Below are 17,820 nucleotides of genomic sequence, written 5' to 3'. Positions count from 1 at the left end.
GGCCATTGTGGAAATCATTGGGGGAGGCCTATGTTCAGCAGTGGACGTCATATGGCTGAAATGATGATTATGATGATAACTTCAAAGGAGTACCTATGTCAAGTTATGACCTATCTAGCTTTTAATTACTGTAACTAATATGAGATTATCTGACAATCTGACCTGCCAATGCAGCAGTAAGGAAGTTACTTCAGGGCGTTTTTGCAATAGTTTAACTGGCTAATAACAAAACGTGTATTAGCATAATAATAATTGGTTTGAATGTCAACTTGTAATAATACGAGGCGTGACGAGGCGATAGGTTTAAATTCCAATGACCACGACGACACCGTGGTCAAACAAAAAATATGAATCTTTGATTAAGATGTAGATGTAGGTAGGTATGTACAATAATTTGCATGGCTTCCGATTTTAAAAGGGCGTAGCCCGTGGGTGGCGGCTTGTCAACCAAGTTAAGGTCAAAATAGACGGAATACATTATATTATTACAGAATTTTATTGGATATCTACATCAATTAATATAACATGTTCTCCCTTCAAATTCTAATTTTATTTTATCTATATATGTAAAAGAAAGTCGTGTTAGTTACTCCACTTATAACTCAAGAACGGCTGAACCGATTTAGCTGAAAATTGTCAGGGAGGTAGTTTAGAGCCAGGAGAAGGACATAGGATACTTTTTATCCCGTTCGAAATTAAAAAAGAAAGTCTGCTTATTTATTGCCATTAAGGCGGAACAAAGTTTACCGGGTCAGCTAGTTACAAATAAAGGCTTGCAGGGCGTCACATGTATACCTCTATTTTGCAACAACATATAAATTGTAATGTGACATGCAATAAACGTTTTGAATTTGAATTTGAAATATATAGGATTATTATATTATCCTTGAATTACAATAGATAGGCTAGGCTCATGATAAAAATCCCATTTAACCACAAGGCTCGTTAATTCAAATCAATTTATTTCACGGTGGCGGAGCCTGTTTTTTGCACTGTAGATATTACAAATGTATAATTATCTTAATGTAACATCGTATTGTCGTATTGATGGCACTATTAAGCAGTCACGACTCCGACCGGTCATTGATATTTTGACATAAGGATCTGCCTCTGGATTTCCATTTATACAGTGTGAGTCACGTTAAAGTGTACATATGAAAATAGATTAAACTAGACCTATTTTTATCGACAAAAAAGAGGTCAAAATTTTTTTGAGATTTTTTAAAAATTTTTTATAGAATTTTTTATCTTCCAATTACTTATTGTAAAGAAAACATAATAACTTTTAAACTAAGCGGTATATCTTGATAAAATAAAAACAGTAATAATGCTAAATAACAGGCAATACTAAAAAAATACATAAAATACACAAAAAAAGCCAACAAATAATAAAAAAATTATACTTTTTTAAAAAAATCCGCTTAAAAATTCNAAATTTCATAAATATACCTCAAACGGTTATTTAGGTATTGACGTTCAAAAATCGATATTTAGAGCACTAAAATCTATCTATTACATGTGAAATGTTAAAATTTACTGGTTTTTTATTTGTTCCTTTGTATTTACATAACTACCTTTCTGGATACCAAATTTGAACCTTCGAGGTCATCTGGAAGTGGTTAGAATTTGGTCTATAGGTCAGATATGTAGATTTTTGGACGTCAATATCTAAAGAACCGTTTGAGGCATATTTATGAAATTTGAAACTGATGTATATCTTGCAAGTCTCAACACATGAGCCAAATTTGAAGTGTTAATGCACAGTAGTTTTTGAGTGATGAGGAGTCAAAAGTGGCTCCAAGTGATTCGTCTAAATATACGCACGGTGTAGTCCCCTCGCTGGAACTAGGCTTAATATGCTCCCGCATGTCTAGAATGATTGCTCAATATTGATTTAGTCGATTTTCTCCTGATGGGAACATGTAAGACAAAAATAAAATTTCCAATATTACAGACCTTCTAGAGCAGATGTCGAGAAAACTATACAATTTATAGAAAAACTTGACGGTCTCACCTGTAGCAAATTGAATATGCTTTTTTTGGTTCAAAAAAGTCATGGCACTAGGACGCATAGTTTCCGAGGATTAAGCGAAAAACCGAAAAGTGGCACCTTTAAACACCTCTCTCCCCGCCGGCTCAACGGCTAAGGGCGGGGACTTTTGCTATGTTCACCTCCTAACTAGTCTAAATAAAGTCCTGAAGTCAGAAATTGTGTTCTACAGTTTTCCATCTATAATGCTTTATTGACTGGACTATAAGTCAAAAATTTTATTTAACTGGCAAATATTTTTTTGTTCCTAGAACTAGGCATTTGTTTAGGAGCTAGAACTTTATTTTAAGATCGTTTAGCGTTTATCAAGGGCACATCACACTTACGCTTATTATTGTACACGTACAAATCCATAAGAAGAATCTATCACGTTCGTTTTCAACGCGGTGACACATATTTGCACAAGCCACATTATGTGTGCAAGCAATAACCGTCGACCTCGGAGCTGTGTCACGGAGTCCTCACTTCACGCGTTATGCAAAAAGACATAAATCTTAATCATGTATGGAATATTCCTGAAATAAACTGAAATAAAGTGTTTATGAATAGCACGAACAGGGTTTGTCTCTTTTCTTTTGGACCTTATTTAGAGCAGACGGTACGCAAGGTCTCATTAGAATGTTTCAGGTTTTTTAAAAACAGAAAATGTTCTGTTAGAGGGAGGGACTAAGAGGACTAAAGTTGCTATTGATCTCCAGTACCTAATAAATAACCCCTTTTAAAGAATTGTCGAGTTTCCGTCACCACAGGGTGACTTAGTATACAGTCTCTATCAATATTACTATTATATTTTTCTACTGCACTAAGTATACCTAGGGTATTGGCTGTTTACAATCCAAGAAAACTATTAATCAAAAATATTATAATACCAAACCCAATTTAAAAACCAAATTACAGTATTTAAGCACGCTAGACGGTTAGGTACATAAGAAATAAGAAATGACGACACCAACGAAGTACTTAATGAAATGTATTGAAATATGTTAAAGTTAAGCTATAAGTCTGGTATAGTGAACGAGGTCCGGTTCATCAATGGGCAGTTGTGTTTAAATTATAGGATGACTCAAATTATTATGTTTTCGGTTCGACGTAACTTGCTATTTTATTTGTAGAGTCATGTGCGTGATACGTTTCGGAATTTTAACGTATTGCGTGAGAATCTCAAAAAGGTGTTATTGGGAAGAAGAATTTAAAGGGCGTAAAATACGACCTTGATTGAGAAAGCAGCCAATTTTGAGTATAAGCTTGTAAAGATACATCGATTCTGATATTGCTATTATAGTTTGTACAGATTTGAGGATGGAAAAATTTTGAGTAGGAGTATAGGTACGTTCTTTACGACCAAGCTACAAATAAATAATAGCAATATTCAAATGTAATTAAATGAGAACATTAATTTGAGGAAAACTTATCGATGTTATTGTCCTGAGAACAAACTTGGACGAATAGCAAGCTAGAGTGTGCTACAGCTAAGTTATATACCTACCAGCCGTTATGTGCAATATGACCTATGTAAATAGTAGTTCATTGCCTAGGTTTAAGATTGCTATAGGTATTTCAGATCTGAAAATGAAAATGTTAGGTGCCTAATGACATGGCCAGTCCCATGGACATATCCCGTTTCTTGACTCTAAGCGACAATTTGGTATCCTTTGATCACCCAGGTCATCGTATCCATGGGACCTTTCGCTTTTATAAATATAGATAGGTGTAAATTTTTTCTATTTCCATTTGCTGAAATATCTTGTTCTTTACAGGCGGCGCTAACATCAGGGGCGCCGAACCCCACCAACATCTTCGAGATCGACATCACCCCGGAGGAGGCTCAGAAGTACCTCAACAGCCCTCCCTTCACAGAGCCCCAGCTGGCCGGGAGGACTGCTGTCTTGCCACTGGTAATATTTGACACTGACTTTTTGACTTAATTTAGGGCACTCACCCACGGCGACTTTTTCGTAAACGAGCGACAGCATCGCTACTAACGCGCGTTAGTCGCATTTGCACGCACTACAGAAGTGATGCCAACGCGCTACTAGCGCGCTACTAGCAGCGCGACTGCATCGCTACAAAAAGTTGCCGTGTCCTTAGGCCCAGAACAGACGGTGAAACGCAACTGCAATGAAACTGCAACTTTCTGATGATTCTGATGAATAAAACAAAACTGAAAGTTTCAAACTGGTCGCGTCATGTGTGGTCTCTCAACGAACGCTATGGCAGAAACTTAGATGCAACTCAAAAGTAACTAGCAGTTGCAGTTTCGTTGCAGTTGCGTTTCACCGTCTCTTCTGGGCCTTACTACTCTTCTCAGTCGTTTCACTCGATACTCTTGACAGAGTGATCATGGTGCTCGCTTTACGATGTCTCGCCACCTTGCTGATAGAGGAAAAGCCCTCTTGGGGCAAAAACTCGATTTGCTTCAGTATAGTCGCAGATTTTCAGTGAGAGTCAGAACGCGATTTTATGACCACGTGCTAATGTTTATCAGGACTAATGTTTATAAGAATAGTGGGAGAAAATGGAATCGCTATTAGTATTCTCGGATAACGAAGTACAATACATTATAGGCAAATTAATTAAACTTTTGACTCTACACAGTATCAATTTTACTTATGAATTTGTGAAGAAAACCCTGAGATAATAGAAGAACTTTCGTTTGAAAGAATACCTACGACTTCCTTTTAAAGATTTAGCAGGTGTACCGTACTAAATTGGTGCAGATTGATGCATACATTTAGATTGTCGGATTATTTAAAAATCTACGAGATTTTGTTTATCTAGCTCACCCAACCAATTGATCTCGATTACTTGTTTTCGTGTGTACTGTAGCTGAATACAGAATACTTAATTATTCAGCCTTGACTTTCGACTCACCTCTGGGTGTTGTTCCACAAATGTAAAATACGCTGGTCTAATGTCGTGTGTATTTTGTATTCTAGGTTAGATATAACGACCCCAGATTTCGCGCCGCCGAAGCTGGCCCCACTCTCGGACACTACTGGAAGAATGGACGCGAAATTGAAAACACCGACGACTACATTGAAGAGGTAAAAAAAATAATGAACTGTATGACTGCACGTTAAGATAAACGCAGGGTTATCTTATGTAGTTGGAATAGAGGTCAAATTGCAACAAAAATGCGTAGTCTGATGTGCTGTTGTCAGCACGAAAACCCGCTGCAGAACAGCATCTTTTACGTCTTTTATATCTTGATCGAATTGAGCTTGATGCGCTATCGTCTGTAGTACATTAATATTATTAAAAAACATCGCCGAAACTTTATATTGGTAAGGGTAGAGTCATTATTATGAAATGACACCAGAAACTGGATTCAAACTCAAGCCTATGGTAGAGTTTCGAAGTTTCGATATGACCAATCATTCAGGCTTTCAAATCGATCAATTAATTGCATTCTCTATTCCACTTATCCAATTTGCAGGTGTACGACGCCTCCCAGTACCACGGGCAGGACGGGCTCGGCGCCTACACCTACGGCTACAAGACCCCCGAGTCAGCCAAGGTGGAGAACCGCGTGAGGGCTGGTGACGTCACCGGCTCCTACGTCTACAAGTCTCCAGGACACGAGGATATTAAGGTTTGGATCCTTTCCATCAAATTTTCATCTTTTTCGTTGACTCTTCGAGTAATTTGGGAACTAGTAGTCTTATTTTTGTCATCTTGATCTATGAGTATGTATTTGTCTTATATTAAATCCCTTCTAAAATTGGATCTCTATAGCCTTAGCACAATTTCAGTCGTAGTATAAAATTACAGAATAAAAATAAGTACTGTAAAATTAGAAAGTTTATAAAGTAAAGCTAAAATTATAAATTATTTGCTCCTTTATAAGTTTCCTTACGTTTTATTCATAGCAAAAGCGTCAAATTGTAATCTAATAACATATTACGAGCTAAGTTGAGCAGGCTACCTAAATGTTACCTAATATGGGTAAATTACCACTGTCTTAAGACTGTAGACCATTCAGAATCTCCCCTAATCAAAAGCACCATTATTAAAAATACCGATTCACGACTGAAAAACTGGCTATTCCAAATTGGCTTCTATTCCCATTCCAACATTGCCTATTATTCCAGGTCCGCTACTGGGCCGACAGCCAAGGTTTCCACCAAGAAGACAACCTTCCCAAGCTGGTGCCGCAGCCGGTGCAAGAGACAGCAGCCGTGAGGGCCGCTCGCATCGCCCATGAGAAGGCCTGGAAGGAGGCTGCTGACGCCAACCTGCACCCTAACGCTCATCCTCAGTAAGTTTATACACACTACCAACTACTACAACTTATCATAATTGTATTCTCCTTTATTAAGGTCTAAGATAGTCAGCTATCAGCTGAACCCTTAGATCCTGACTCTACAGTCTAGAGTTACGCGAGTTACAGTCAAGGGAATGAGAGGTAAGTTTAGTCCTGTAATAGCTACACTGTACTATCTTCAGAATGATATTAGGCGTCGTCTGGCTTTGATATTCAATTTTCAACTGTATTACCTTGACAATCAGTTCAAAATTGATTACTAGAAAATTATTTGACAGACGATTTCTACTGTCGACAAATGCATTTGAATTACCCCACTGTTTATTTATTTATTTCCTACCATTGAGAAATAGGTAGGGCTCTTTTATTAATAAAAACTTACACCAGGGATGAACACCGGATTAAAATGTCATTTCCATACTGAATGACAATTTAAATCAGAGTTCAACTAGGGTGTAACTTTTATTAGAATAGAATAGAATAGTTTATTTCAAATAATATGGTTATAACAGTTCTTATAATATTAATAAGGGGGTTAGAATTAAGACACTATGAAAATCACTATTCATTCATGACGGAGGTGCATGCTTAGTCTAAAATATTAAAGGAGCAGCTGATTAAGCTGTAGTTGAAAGTAAGATAGCCAGTTCCTCTGTGGCTGAGGAATTCAGGTGAAGCGTTTTCACGTTCGGTCTTATCACACTTCCCATATCATCAAAACATTGTTCTTCCTTCTCTAAACTCACTTTTCACCCACAGGTCATACGGCAACAACTACGACTACTCACACTTCCCATATCATCAAAACATTGTTCTTCCTTCTCTAAACTCACTTTTTACCCACAGGTCATACGGCAACAACTACGACTACTCACACTTCCCATATCATCAAAACATTGTTCTTCCTTCTCTAAACTCACTTTTCACCCACAGGTCATACGGCAACAACTACGACTACTCACACTTCCCATATCATCAAAACATTGTTCTTCCTTCTCTAAACTCACTTTTCACCCACAGGTCATACGGCAACAACTACGACTACCAGCCCCAAGCCTCAGAGGTCCAGCAGACGGTGTACCAGCCCGACTCCCAGCGTGAGGGCAAGGCCTACAACCAGCAGTATCAGGCCAGCCAGCAGTTCGGACAGCCGCAGAATCAGTACCAACAACAGAACCAGCAACAGTACCAGCAACAGAACCAGCAGTACACCACTACCACTGAACCTGAACCTACTGTAAGTACAGAATATTGTCCTCAATACTCAATACTTTATTGCTTATAGTATGTATAAAGGTGCTACATAAGTTTGACAGATAACATATGAACCCTAGGGCATAGCAATGTCGGTTGTAGACTAACGGCTGCCCGCGACTTCGTACTCGTGGATCCCGATAATTGACGCCTGTATTCACAAACGATGCTTGGAAGCTGCAAATCGAACGCACAGCGTTATACAGAGCTCTGTGATTGGTTCGTATCAGCCTGTGCGTTCACTTACACTGTGAGACCTCATAGTAATATTTGTGAAATTAACGGGCGTTAGACTAGTTGACTGTTCTAGAAAACTACATTTACGAGTAGGTACCTAATTTTGTAACTGCAATTTCAATTCTTAAGCTGAGTTGCACCACCTAACTTTAACGGTGACTATGACGATTGACGCAGAATTGCTAAAATCAAGTGGCAGTGGGCGGGGCACATAGCTCGTAGAGACGATGGCCGTTGGGGCAGAAAATTTCTCGAGTGGCGACCACGGGCTGGAAGACGTAGCGTGGGCAGGCCTCCTACTAGGTGGACCGACGATCTGGTAAATATCGCGGGAAGAGCCTGGATGCGGGCAGTGCAGGACCGTGCATTGTGGAAAACCTTGGAGGAGGCCTTTGTCCAGCAGTGGACGTCATTTAACTGAAACGAACGGACGAATGAACGATGACGATAACCGGTGCATTTAGTATGGAATTTGACAGATTTTTGACGTTTGTCAAAGTCAAAGTAAGATGGTGCATCCCAGCCTTAGAGTAATCATAACACAATCGTATCTTGCGATTGCGATTCCCCAAATTGTCAATTTATAAGTTAACCTTCTTCCTCAGGGTCCCCCACGTGGTTTCTTCTACAGCTACAACTACCCAGTGTCCATCATCGTCCCCAAGAACGAGGCCGAGGGCGCTGGACGCCCAGTGGACCACGACACCGTCTCCCACGGCGGATTTTAAGAAGTAGACAGGAGTTTGCACCTAGTGTTTCTATTTGACTTGTGAACAATCCATTTTTGTTTTGGTTTAAATCCCATAAGCTTCAACCACACCAACGCGTGCAGGTCGCCATCGCCAAAGGCCAATGACAGGTCGCGCGAGACATGACAGTTCACGCGACCTGACATTTCCCTATGATTGCGACGTGATCGGCTATGGCACGGTAATACTATCTATACAGTATTCCAACTCGGACATATTTTTGAAATAAATGTCAACAACCGCGCGGTATGTCACCGTATGACAACATGCGATAGGGCTGCCCACTTGCAGACCCTATTTTCATTACATCTGCCTACTTAGAATTTCTATCTAGTTTTGTGGATGTATTTTGCGATTGTTGTTTTTATTTTATTTTGACAAANGACATGACTGATACAGCCTCTACACAACTGTAGCTGTACCGGCTCCGGGACAAAACCTGGAAAAATCGGTTCGTTCATTCAGCCGAAAGACGTCCACTGCTGGACAAAGGCCTCCCCCAAGGATTTCCACAAAGACCAGTCCTGCGCCGCTTGCATCTAGGCACCTCTCGCGACATTCACCAGATCGTTGGTCCACCTAGAGGGAGGCCTGCCCACGCTACGTCTTCCGGCTCGTGGGAAAATCGGTAAATAGAAAAAATCTGCCATACTGACTCTATACCTATTCAAAGTAGCCTTCCAGTTTAGCCTAACCAAATGAATTCATCACCCAATTCTGCATGACAACCTCCTAACCGTAATGGCACCTCCCTCACATCACAAAGCGCGACACACAAAACGTACGCGCCTTTTGTGCGCAAGTCTCATACAAATACAAATAAGAAGTGCGACGCGAATCGGTCAGCGGAATGTATGTCAACATCACTATTATAGTAGACATTATTATTTTAAGACGATTTTCCGGAACCGATTGGATTCAATTGAGTGTCACGGACCATTTTGGCAATGTGATTAGGCATAATTTATTGGATGTGTAGGTACTTGAGATTTTAGTCACTGATCTTTGCCGTCTTTAAACGTTTTTAACCCTTAACTGGTATCGTGGGGGCCGCGCGGCCCCCACGCATGACGTTTTCTTTGATTTCTAAGAAGCTACGCATCGTGGGCAGCCAAAATTTTTGGTATTCTGATTTCGGCGCTACTCGCGTCTGGTGCAGGCGTTTCAGCACTGCATCATTCACCAGGACGAAGATATGCACGTGTTGGGGTCCGCGCGGCCCCCACAATACCAGTTACGTTAGTTTTTTTTTCGTGGCAATTTTTATTTGTTTTTTAATTTTTTGCAGTATTGGTGGCTTATAAGTGATAAAACAATAGAAGATACCTAGAACGAAGTTTTTGATTCCAAATTAGAGATTAGTAGCATGTCTTAAGAAGGATATAGTGATAATAAAATTATAGGTCATTGTGAAGACCCAATAACCAATATTCGGTCGATAATGAGGATATTGATTCTGATTTTCAAGTTTTTTCTTCAGAGAGTGAAAATGAAGATGTTGTAGGACCTAGTCAATCCAGCTACTATGAAAAAATAAATACAAGTGGTCTGAAAATCCACCAGCACCTGCTAATGTTTGTCAACATAATATTTATGTTTTTATTGAAAATGCTTATTATTTTTATGAAATATTACATTCAAACATTATTTATTATTAAGTTCACATTATTATGGATTAATTAAAATAATAATATTTTTGGTTATAACTTTCTAAACGGTAGGTTTCATAGATATTTGTAACGTTAAAAAATATTACGTAAAAAGTTGTTACTATCATGTTGTATGTAATGTTTTGAAGTATATAAGTGAGAAGATTTAATACAATAAAAACTAAATGATTATATAGAACAAGCCCGATATAAATCAGTTATGAGCATTTATTCAAGTATATAGGTAAAACTTGCTTGCTAGAAGCAAACATAGTATGGGGGCCGCGCGGCCCCCACGATACCAGTTACGTATGTCCAATTTACGATACCAGTTAAGGGTTAAGCGTGTCCGTAGAAGACACATTTGATTTATTGTGCCTGTTTTGTAGTTTAACTAAGTGCCTAAACTTAGTATTTTAGTGCCTTTAGTATAGACACGGAGTTCTCAACAGTGTTAATACATGACTTTAGACTGCAAATAAGTATATACTAGGTGCAAAGTACATAAAGAGCTGAATAGGAGTTTTGTGTTTTTAAGAACTAGGTATTCGAGCCAAGAACTAGGTACTTACCTACAAGCGAAATTGTAAAATAAATTGTGTTGTCACACTTCTGCGAGGTTTAATGATCTTTAATTGACTGAATTACCTATATCTTTACTAAGTAAAAAAATTTTAAAACTGGCAAATATTTTTTTGTTCCTAGAACTAGGCATTTGTTTAAGAACTAGGACTTATTGCAAGAGCATTTAGCGTTTATCAAGGCCACATCACACTTACGCTTATTGTTGCAAACGTACAAATCCATAAGAAGAATCTATCACGTTCGTTTTCAACGCGGTGACACATATTTGCACAAGCCACATTATTTGTGCAAGCAATAACCGTCGACCTCGGAGCTGTGTCACGGAGTCCTCACTTCACGCGTTATGCAGAAAGACATAAATCTTAATCATGCATGGAATATTCCTGAAATAAACTGAAATAAGATATTAATGAGTAGCACGAACAGAGTTTGTCCCTGTTCTATTGGGCCTTATTTAGAACGGACGGTACTTCTGAGGTTTTTTAAAAACAGAACATGACTAATCTGTTAGAGGGAGGGCCTTAGAGGACTTAATTTGTTGCTAAGTATTGATCTCCAATAATATATTATAACCCCTTTAAAATAATATTATAGTTTCCCTGTCACCACAGGGTGACTTATTATAACTTACCTTAACCTTATATCTATAAGGTCTCCACCAATTTATATAACTAATTTTATTCTTCTAATGCACTATACCTAGGGTATTGGCTGTTTAAAATCCAAGAAAATTTTAAAACCAAATTATAGTATTAAACTCGCTAGAAGGTTACATAAGAAATAAGAAATTACGACACCAACGAAGTACTTACCTTACCTACTGTAATGTATTGAAATATGTTAAAGAAGATATAAGTCTGGTATAGTGAACGAGGTCCGGCTCATCAATGGGCAGTTGTGTTTAAATTATAGGATGACTCAAATTATGTTTTCGGTTCGACGTAACTTGCTGTTTTATTTGTAGAGTCATGTGCGTGCTACGTTTCGGAATTTTAACGTATTGCGTGAGAATCTCAAAAAGGTGTTATTGGGAAGAAGAATTTAAAGGGCGTAAAATACGACCTTGATTGAGAAAGCAGCCAATTTTGAGTATAAGCTTGTAAAGATACATCGATTCTGATATTGCTATTATAGTTTGTACAGATTTGAGGATGGAAAAATTTTGAGTAGGAGTATAGGTACGTTCTTTACGACCAAGCTACAAATAAATAATAGCAATATTCAAATGTAATTAAATGAGAACATTAATTTGAGGAAAACTTATCGATGTTATTGTCCTAAGAACGAACTTGGACGAATAGCAAGCTAGAGTGTGCCATAGCTAAGTTATATACCTACCAGCCGTTATGTGCAATATGACCTATGTAAATAGTAGTTCATTGTCTAGGTTCACCAGCAATATCTTCGATGATTGCGAAATAAGATTGCTACATTTCAGATCTGAAAAAGAAAATGTTTGGGGGCCTGTTGGCACAGTGTAACCTAATTTACTTTATTATTATCCTGCAACTGTTAAGGACTTGTTCCAACGGAGATAACCTGTTTTATGCAGGATCCCGTTTAGTAGTATGTACGTGTTTTAATATTAGCGTCCACACGAACCTCCTCTTTGTTGTAGTATCCTACAAAAAACCAATCCATTCGAATTTCCAACATATCCTTGTGTGTTCACACGACACGCATTACTGGATCCTGTAAAACTGGGTTACCGTGGGAACGGTTTTAATACTCGTGGACTGTACTAATATATTCGTAGATTTTTCTATTTACTCAAAATGCTTGTCCTTTCCAGGCGGCGCTAACATCAGGGGCACCGAACCCCACCAATATCTTCGAGATCGACATCACCCCGGAGGAGGCTCAGAAGTACCTCAACAGCCCTCCCTTCACAGAGCCCCAGCTGGCCGGGAGGACTGCTGTCTTGCCACTGGTAATATTTGACACTGACTTTTTTAATTTAATTTAGCGAAGTACAATATGAGTACATTACATTTAACCCCTAATTGCTGTTGCTTTAGTCTCTAACGCATGATGTTTTCACCTTTAATTAAGTTTGCATTTAACAAGTGTCATTTTTTATAGTTACTTTTGTGAAGCCTCAATGTAACATTGTTGGTGATCGAATAAATAAATAAATACATTATAGGCAAATTAATTAAACTTTTCACTCTGAATTTTACATAAGAACTTGTGAAGAAAACCCTGAGATAATAGAAGAGCTTTCATTTGAAAGAATATCTACGACTTCCTTTTAAAGATTTAGCAGGTGTTCCGTACTAAATTGGTGCAGAATGATGCATACATTTAGATTGTCGGATTATTTAAAAATCTACGAGATTTTGTTTATTTAGCTCATCCAACCAATTGATCTCGATTACTTGTTTTCGTGTATACTGTAGCTGAATACAGAATACTTAATTAGTCAGCCTTGACTTTCGACTCACCTCTGGGTGTTGTTCCACAAATGTAAAATACTTGGTCTAATGTCGTGTTTGTATTTTGTATTCTAGGTGAGATATAACGACCCCAGATTTCGCGCCGCCGAAGCTGGCCCCACTCTCGGACACTACTGGAAGAATGGACGCGAAATCGAAAACACTGACGACTACATTGAAGAGGTAAAAAAAAACTGTATTTTCAGACGACTGCACATCAAGATAAATACAGCGTTATCTTATGTAGTTGGAATAGATGCCAAATTGCAACAAAAATGTGTAGTCGGATGTGCTGTTGTCAGCATAGTTGACCACACAGACTAGGCAAATCCGCTGCAGAACAGCATCTTTTACGTATTTTATAGATCTTGATCGAATTGAGCTTGATGCGATATCGTCTGTAGTACATTAATATTATGCAACAAAAATATCAGAAACTTTATATTGGTAAGGGTAGAGTCATTATTATGAAATGACACCAGAAGCTGGATTCACGTTCAAGCCTATGGCAGTTTCGAAGTTTCGATATGACCAATCATAGGCTTAACGGAATTTGATTCAGGCTTTCAAATCGATCAATTAATTGCATTCTCTATTCCACTTATACAATTTGCAGGTGTACGACGCCTCCCAGTACCACGGGCAGGACGGGCTCGGCGCCTACACCTACGGCTACAAGACCCCCGAGTCTGCCAAGGTGGAGAACCGCGTAAGGGCTGGTGACGTCACCGGCTCCTACGTCTACAAGTCTCCAGGACACGAGGATATTAAGGTTTGGATCCTTTCCATCAGATTTTCACCTTTTTAGTTGACTCTTCGAGTAATTTGGAAACTAGCAGTCTTATTTTTGTCGTCTTGATCTACGAGTATGTATTTGTCTTTTATTAAATCCCTTCTAAAATTGGATCTCTATAGCCTTAGCACAATTTCAGTCGTAGTATAAAATTACAGAATAAAAATAAGTACTGTAAAATTAGAAAGTTTATAAAGTAAAGCTAAAATTATAAATTTTATTTGCTCCTTTATAAGTTTCCTTACGTTTTATTCATAGCAAAAGCGTCAAATTGTAATCTAATAACATATTACGAGCTGAGTTGAGCAGGCTACCTAAATGTTACCTAATATGGGTAAATTACCACTGTCTTAAGACTGTAGAGCATTCAGAATCTCCCCTAATCAAAAGCACTATTATTAAAAATACCGATTCACGACTGAAAAATCGGCTATTCCAGATTGATTTCCATTCGGTAAATTATCACTGTCTTAAGACTGTAGACCATTCAGAATCTCCCTTAATCAAAAGCACTATTATTAAAAATACCGATTCACGACTGAAAAACTGGCTATTCCAAATTGGCTTCTATTCCCATTCCAACATTGCCTATTATTCCAGGTCCGCTACTGGGCCGACAGCCAAGGTTTCCACCAAGAAGACAACCTCCCCAAGCTGGTGCCGCAGCCGGTGCAAGAGACAGCTGCCGTGAGGGCCGCTCGCATCGCCCATGAGAAAGCCTGGAAGGAGGCTGCTGACGCCAACCTGCACCCTAACGCTCATCCTCAGTAAGTTTATTCACCACAGTATAGTTCCAAAATACTGAACTGTCTTATGCATGACATTGATAGTGGGGCGCCACCGTCAATACCGGATCGCAGGTTCCGATTTTTGCCATGTTGGAAACCATAAAGTTGAACGATGGTAGCGCCCCCCTGTCATTGAGTTTGGTGGGACAGTTCAGCGTGAGTCATCTATCCACCAATCACTACAACAGCTGACCTATCAACTCGGAAAGGGATCAACACCGTATCGCCTTTCGCAAGCTGTCATTGCCGTTCGCGCGCTGTTAACCACGAGGCGAGAGTTTTATACAAAGAATGCTGACCGCCTCAAGTTGATACGGTTACGATACCGATGGGTTGACTTATCAACCCATCGGTATCGTAACCGTATCAACGTGCTACGTGCTACGTCCTTTATCTGATATATTCTCCGTCATTAAGTTTTTTGCAAGGTCCAAGATGGCTAGCTATCTTTAGGGGCGGTTCAACCTTCACTGGGTTGGTTTTATTGGCAGCTGAGCCCTTAGATCCAGACTCTACAAGAGTTACAGGTAGTTACCGTGGTAGGAACGAGAAGTGGGCTTAGTCTCGTAGAGCTACACTGTTTATTTATTTAATTACCATTGAAAAATTTTAACTTTATTTTGTTGGTAGTTGTTTATTATGTTTAACCAAAATTGTGCAAATAAATATTTGAATTTGAATTTCGCATTCATAAAATACGAGTACCTAATTAGGAAAATCATTAGTCATTCATGACGGAGTTTCATGCTTAGTCTAATTATGAAAATTCAGCTAATTTATTATGTAGTTGAAGGTAAGATAGCCTTATTCAGTTTTCTGTGGTTGAAAATTCCAGGCGAAGCTCGCTTCCACTTTCAGTTTTATAATAATTTCCACTGGGTGAGATGCAGGCCAAGATCTTTCTGGTTATATGTATAAAACAAAGTTATCACGAAACACGTTGTCCTTCCTTCTCTAAACTCACTTTTCACCCACAGGTCATACGGCAACAACTACGACTACCAGCCCCAAGCCTCAGAGGTCCAGCAGACGGTGTACCAGCCTGATTCCCAGCGTGAGGGCAAGGCCTACAACCAGCAGTATCAGGCCAGCCAGCAGTTCGGACAGCAGCAGAATCAGTACCAACAACAGAACCAACAGTACCAGCAACAGAACCAGCAGTACACCACTACCACTGAACCTGAACCTACTGTAAGTACAGAATATCCTACTTCTTTCTAATGTTATAAATGCGAAAGTTTGTATGGATGTCTGGATGTTTATTATTCTTACACCCCCTTAGGGGTGGAGTTTCGTAAAATCCTTTCTTAGCGGATGCCTACGTCATAACATCTACTACCTGCATGCCAAATTTCAGCCCGACTCGTCCAGTGGTTTGGGCTGTGCGTTGTAGATCACTATGCCAGTCAGTTAGTCAGTCAGTCAGTCAGTCAGTCAGTCAGTCAGTCAGTCAGTCAGTCAGTCAGTCAGTCAGTCAGTCAGTCAGTCAGTCAGTCAGTCACCTTTGAGTTATACATAGGTATATATTTAGATTTATACTTTTGCACATAAAACTGTACAGTGGCGGACTTACAGCCTTAGACTTGTCGACTGTTCTAGAAAACTACATTTACGAGTACCTAATTTTGTAACTGCAATTTCAATTCTTAGAGTAATCATAACAAAATCGTATCTTGCGATTGCGATTCCCCAAATTGTCAATCTATAAGTTAACCTTCCTCCTCAGGGTCCCCCACGTGGTTTCTTCTACAGCTACAACTACCCTGTATCCATTATCGTCCCCAAGAACGAGGCGGAGGGCGGCGCCAGCGCTGGACACCCAGTGGATCACGACACCGTCTCCCACGGCGGATTTTAAGAAGTAGACAGGAGTTTGCACCTAGTGTTTCTATTTGAGTTGTGAACAATCCATTCATTTTTGGTTTGGGTTAATCCCATAAGCTTCAACCACACCAACGCGTGCAGATAGCCATCGCCAAAGGCCAAGGACAGTCGCGCGAGCCATGACAGTTCACGCGACCTGTCATTTCCCTATGATTGCGACGTGATCGGCTATGGCACGGTAATACTATCTATACAGTATTCCAACTCGGACATATTTTTGAAATAAATGTCAACAACCGCGCGGTATGTCACCGTATGACAACATGCGATAGGGCTGCCCACTTGCAGACCCTATTTTCATTACATCTGCCTACTTAGAATTTCTATCTAGTTTTGTGGATGTATTTTGCGATTGTAATTTTTTATTTTATTTTGACAAACAAAATACTTTGTGAATGTAATAGGATAATGCATGTTGTTTTGTGATTAGTAGATTTAATTAAAAAAATATATTTGTGTTAAGATTTAGTAACAAATCTTATGAATTTGCGACCGAAAATGTATGCGCCTCGACTAAAGGCGTACAAAATGCTTGATTATTATACAGAATGTTAGGTAAATGCGTTTACAAGTGGACACTAGCCCATTTTAACATGTGCATATAAATGGTATGGTGAAGTCAGAAAATTGATATCATCATACACCCTGTATAAATAGGTACTTGTAAATATTTTTATAAAAAAAAACACTTACTGTTTCAAAAACAACACATCGTCCGTTTATTGCTGTGGCACATTCGCGACACCCCCGACTTTTGCATGTCGAGCGCATACCGAGATTTGAATTTCGAAGGAAAGCTCGCGTTTCGTCCGTTTATATGAAGTTACAATACTGTATGATAATATTACCGTGGCTATGGCGATCTGCACGCGTTGGTGTGGTTGAAGCATTATGAACAATCCATTGTTGTTTTGGGTTAATCCCTTATTTGGGATCTTAACACTCGAAAATGATGTTTAGATCTGCAGAGAGTCTTTTAAACATAATTTATTATTGTCATGTATTACCTTCGACTATCTTGCTCACTCGTTTTAAGGCACTTATTTCGGGATGAGTAAGAGAGATGAAAAAAATTCGGAAAACTTTGAGATAATTTAGTTAAAAAATTCAAGTTATTTAGAAACACTAGGTT

General features: G+C 39.0%; 1 protein-coding gene across 4 annotated transcripts in view; it reads left to right on the top strand.

Moving 5' to 3' along the window:
* Positions 1–17,374, top strand: part of Cpr67B (Cuticular protein 67B) — a 38,003-nt gene extending 20,629 nt beyond the window's left edge. For 2 of the 4 annotated variants that reach the window (XM_028318584.1, XM_028318580.1), the window contains exons 2-7: positions 3,808–3,945; positions 4,987–5,094; positions 5,487–5,642; positions 6,142–6,308; positions 7,335–7,551; positions 8,411–8,830. In XM_028318584.1, coding sequence (XP_028174385.1) covers positions 3,808–3,945; positions 4,987–5,094; positions 5,487–5,642; positions 6,142–6,308; positions 7,335–7,551; positions 8,411–8,533 — 909 coding nt within the window. In that variant the 3' untranslated portion in view covers positions 8,534–8,830. Of the gene's footprint in view, positions 1–3,807; positions 3,946–4,986; positions 5,095–5,486; positions 5,643–6,141; positions 6,309–7,160; positions 7,181–7,334; positions 7,552–8,410; positions 8,831–12,580; positions 12,719–13,298; positions 13,407–13,839; positions 13,996–14,616; positions 14,784–15,781; positions 15,996–16,530 lie in introns of those variants that run through there. The other 2 variants (XM_028318581.1, XM_028318579.1) reach the window with 2 other exon arrangements.
* Positions 17,375–17,820: the final 446 nt, after the last annotated feature.

Source organism: Ostrinia furnacalis, unplaced genomic scaffold, assembly GCF_004193835.3.
Source record: "Ostrinia furnacalis isolate ACB-3 unplaced genomic scaffold, ASM419383v2 OfSCF6937, whole genome shotgun sequence".
Taxonomy (NCBI): Eukaryota; Metazoa; Arthropoda; class Insecta; order Lepidoptera; family Crambidae; genus Ostrinia; species Ostrinia furnacalis.
Note: the sequence above shows the minus strand (reverse complement) of the source record. Positions and strands in the feature narration are given on the sequence as shown.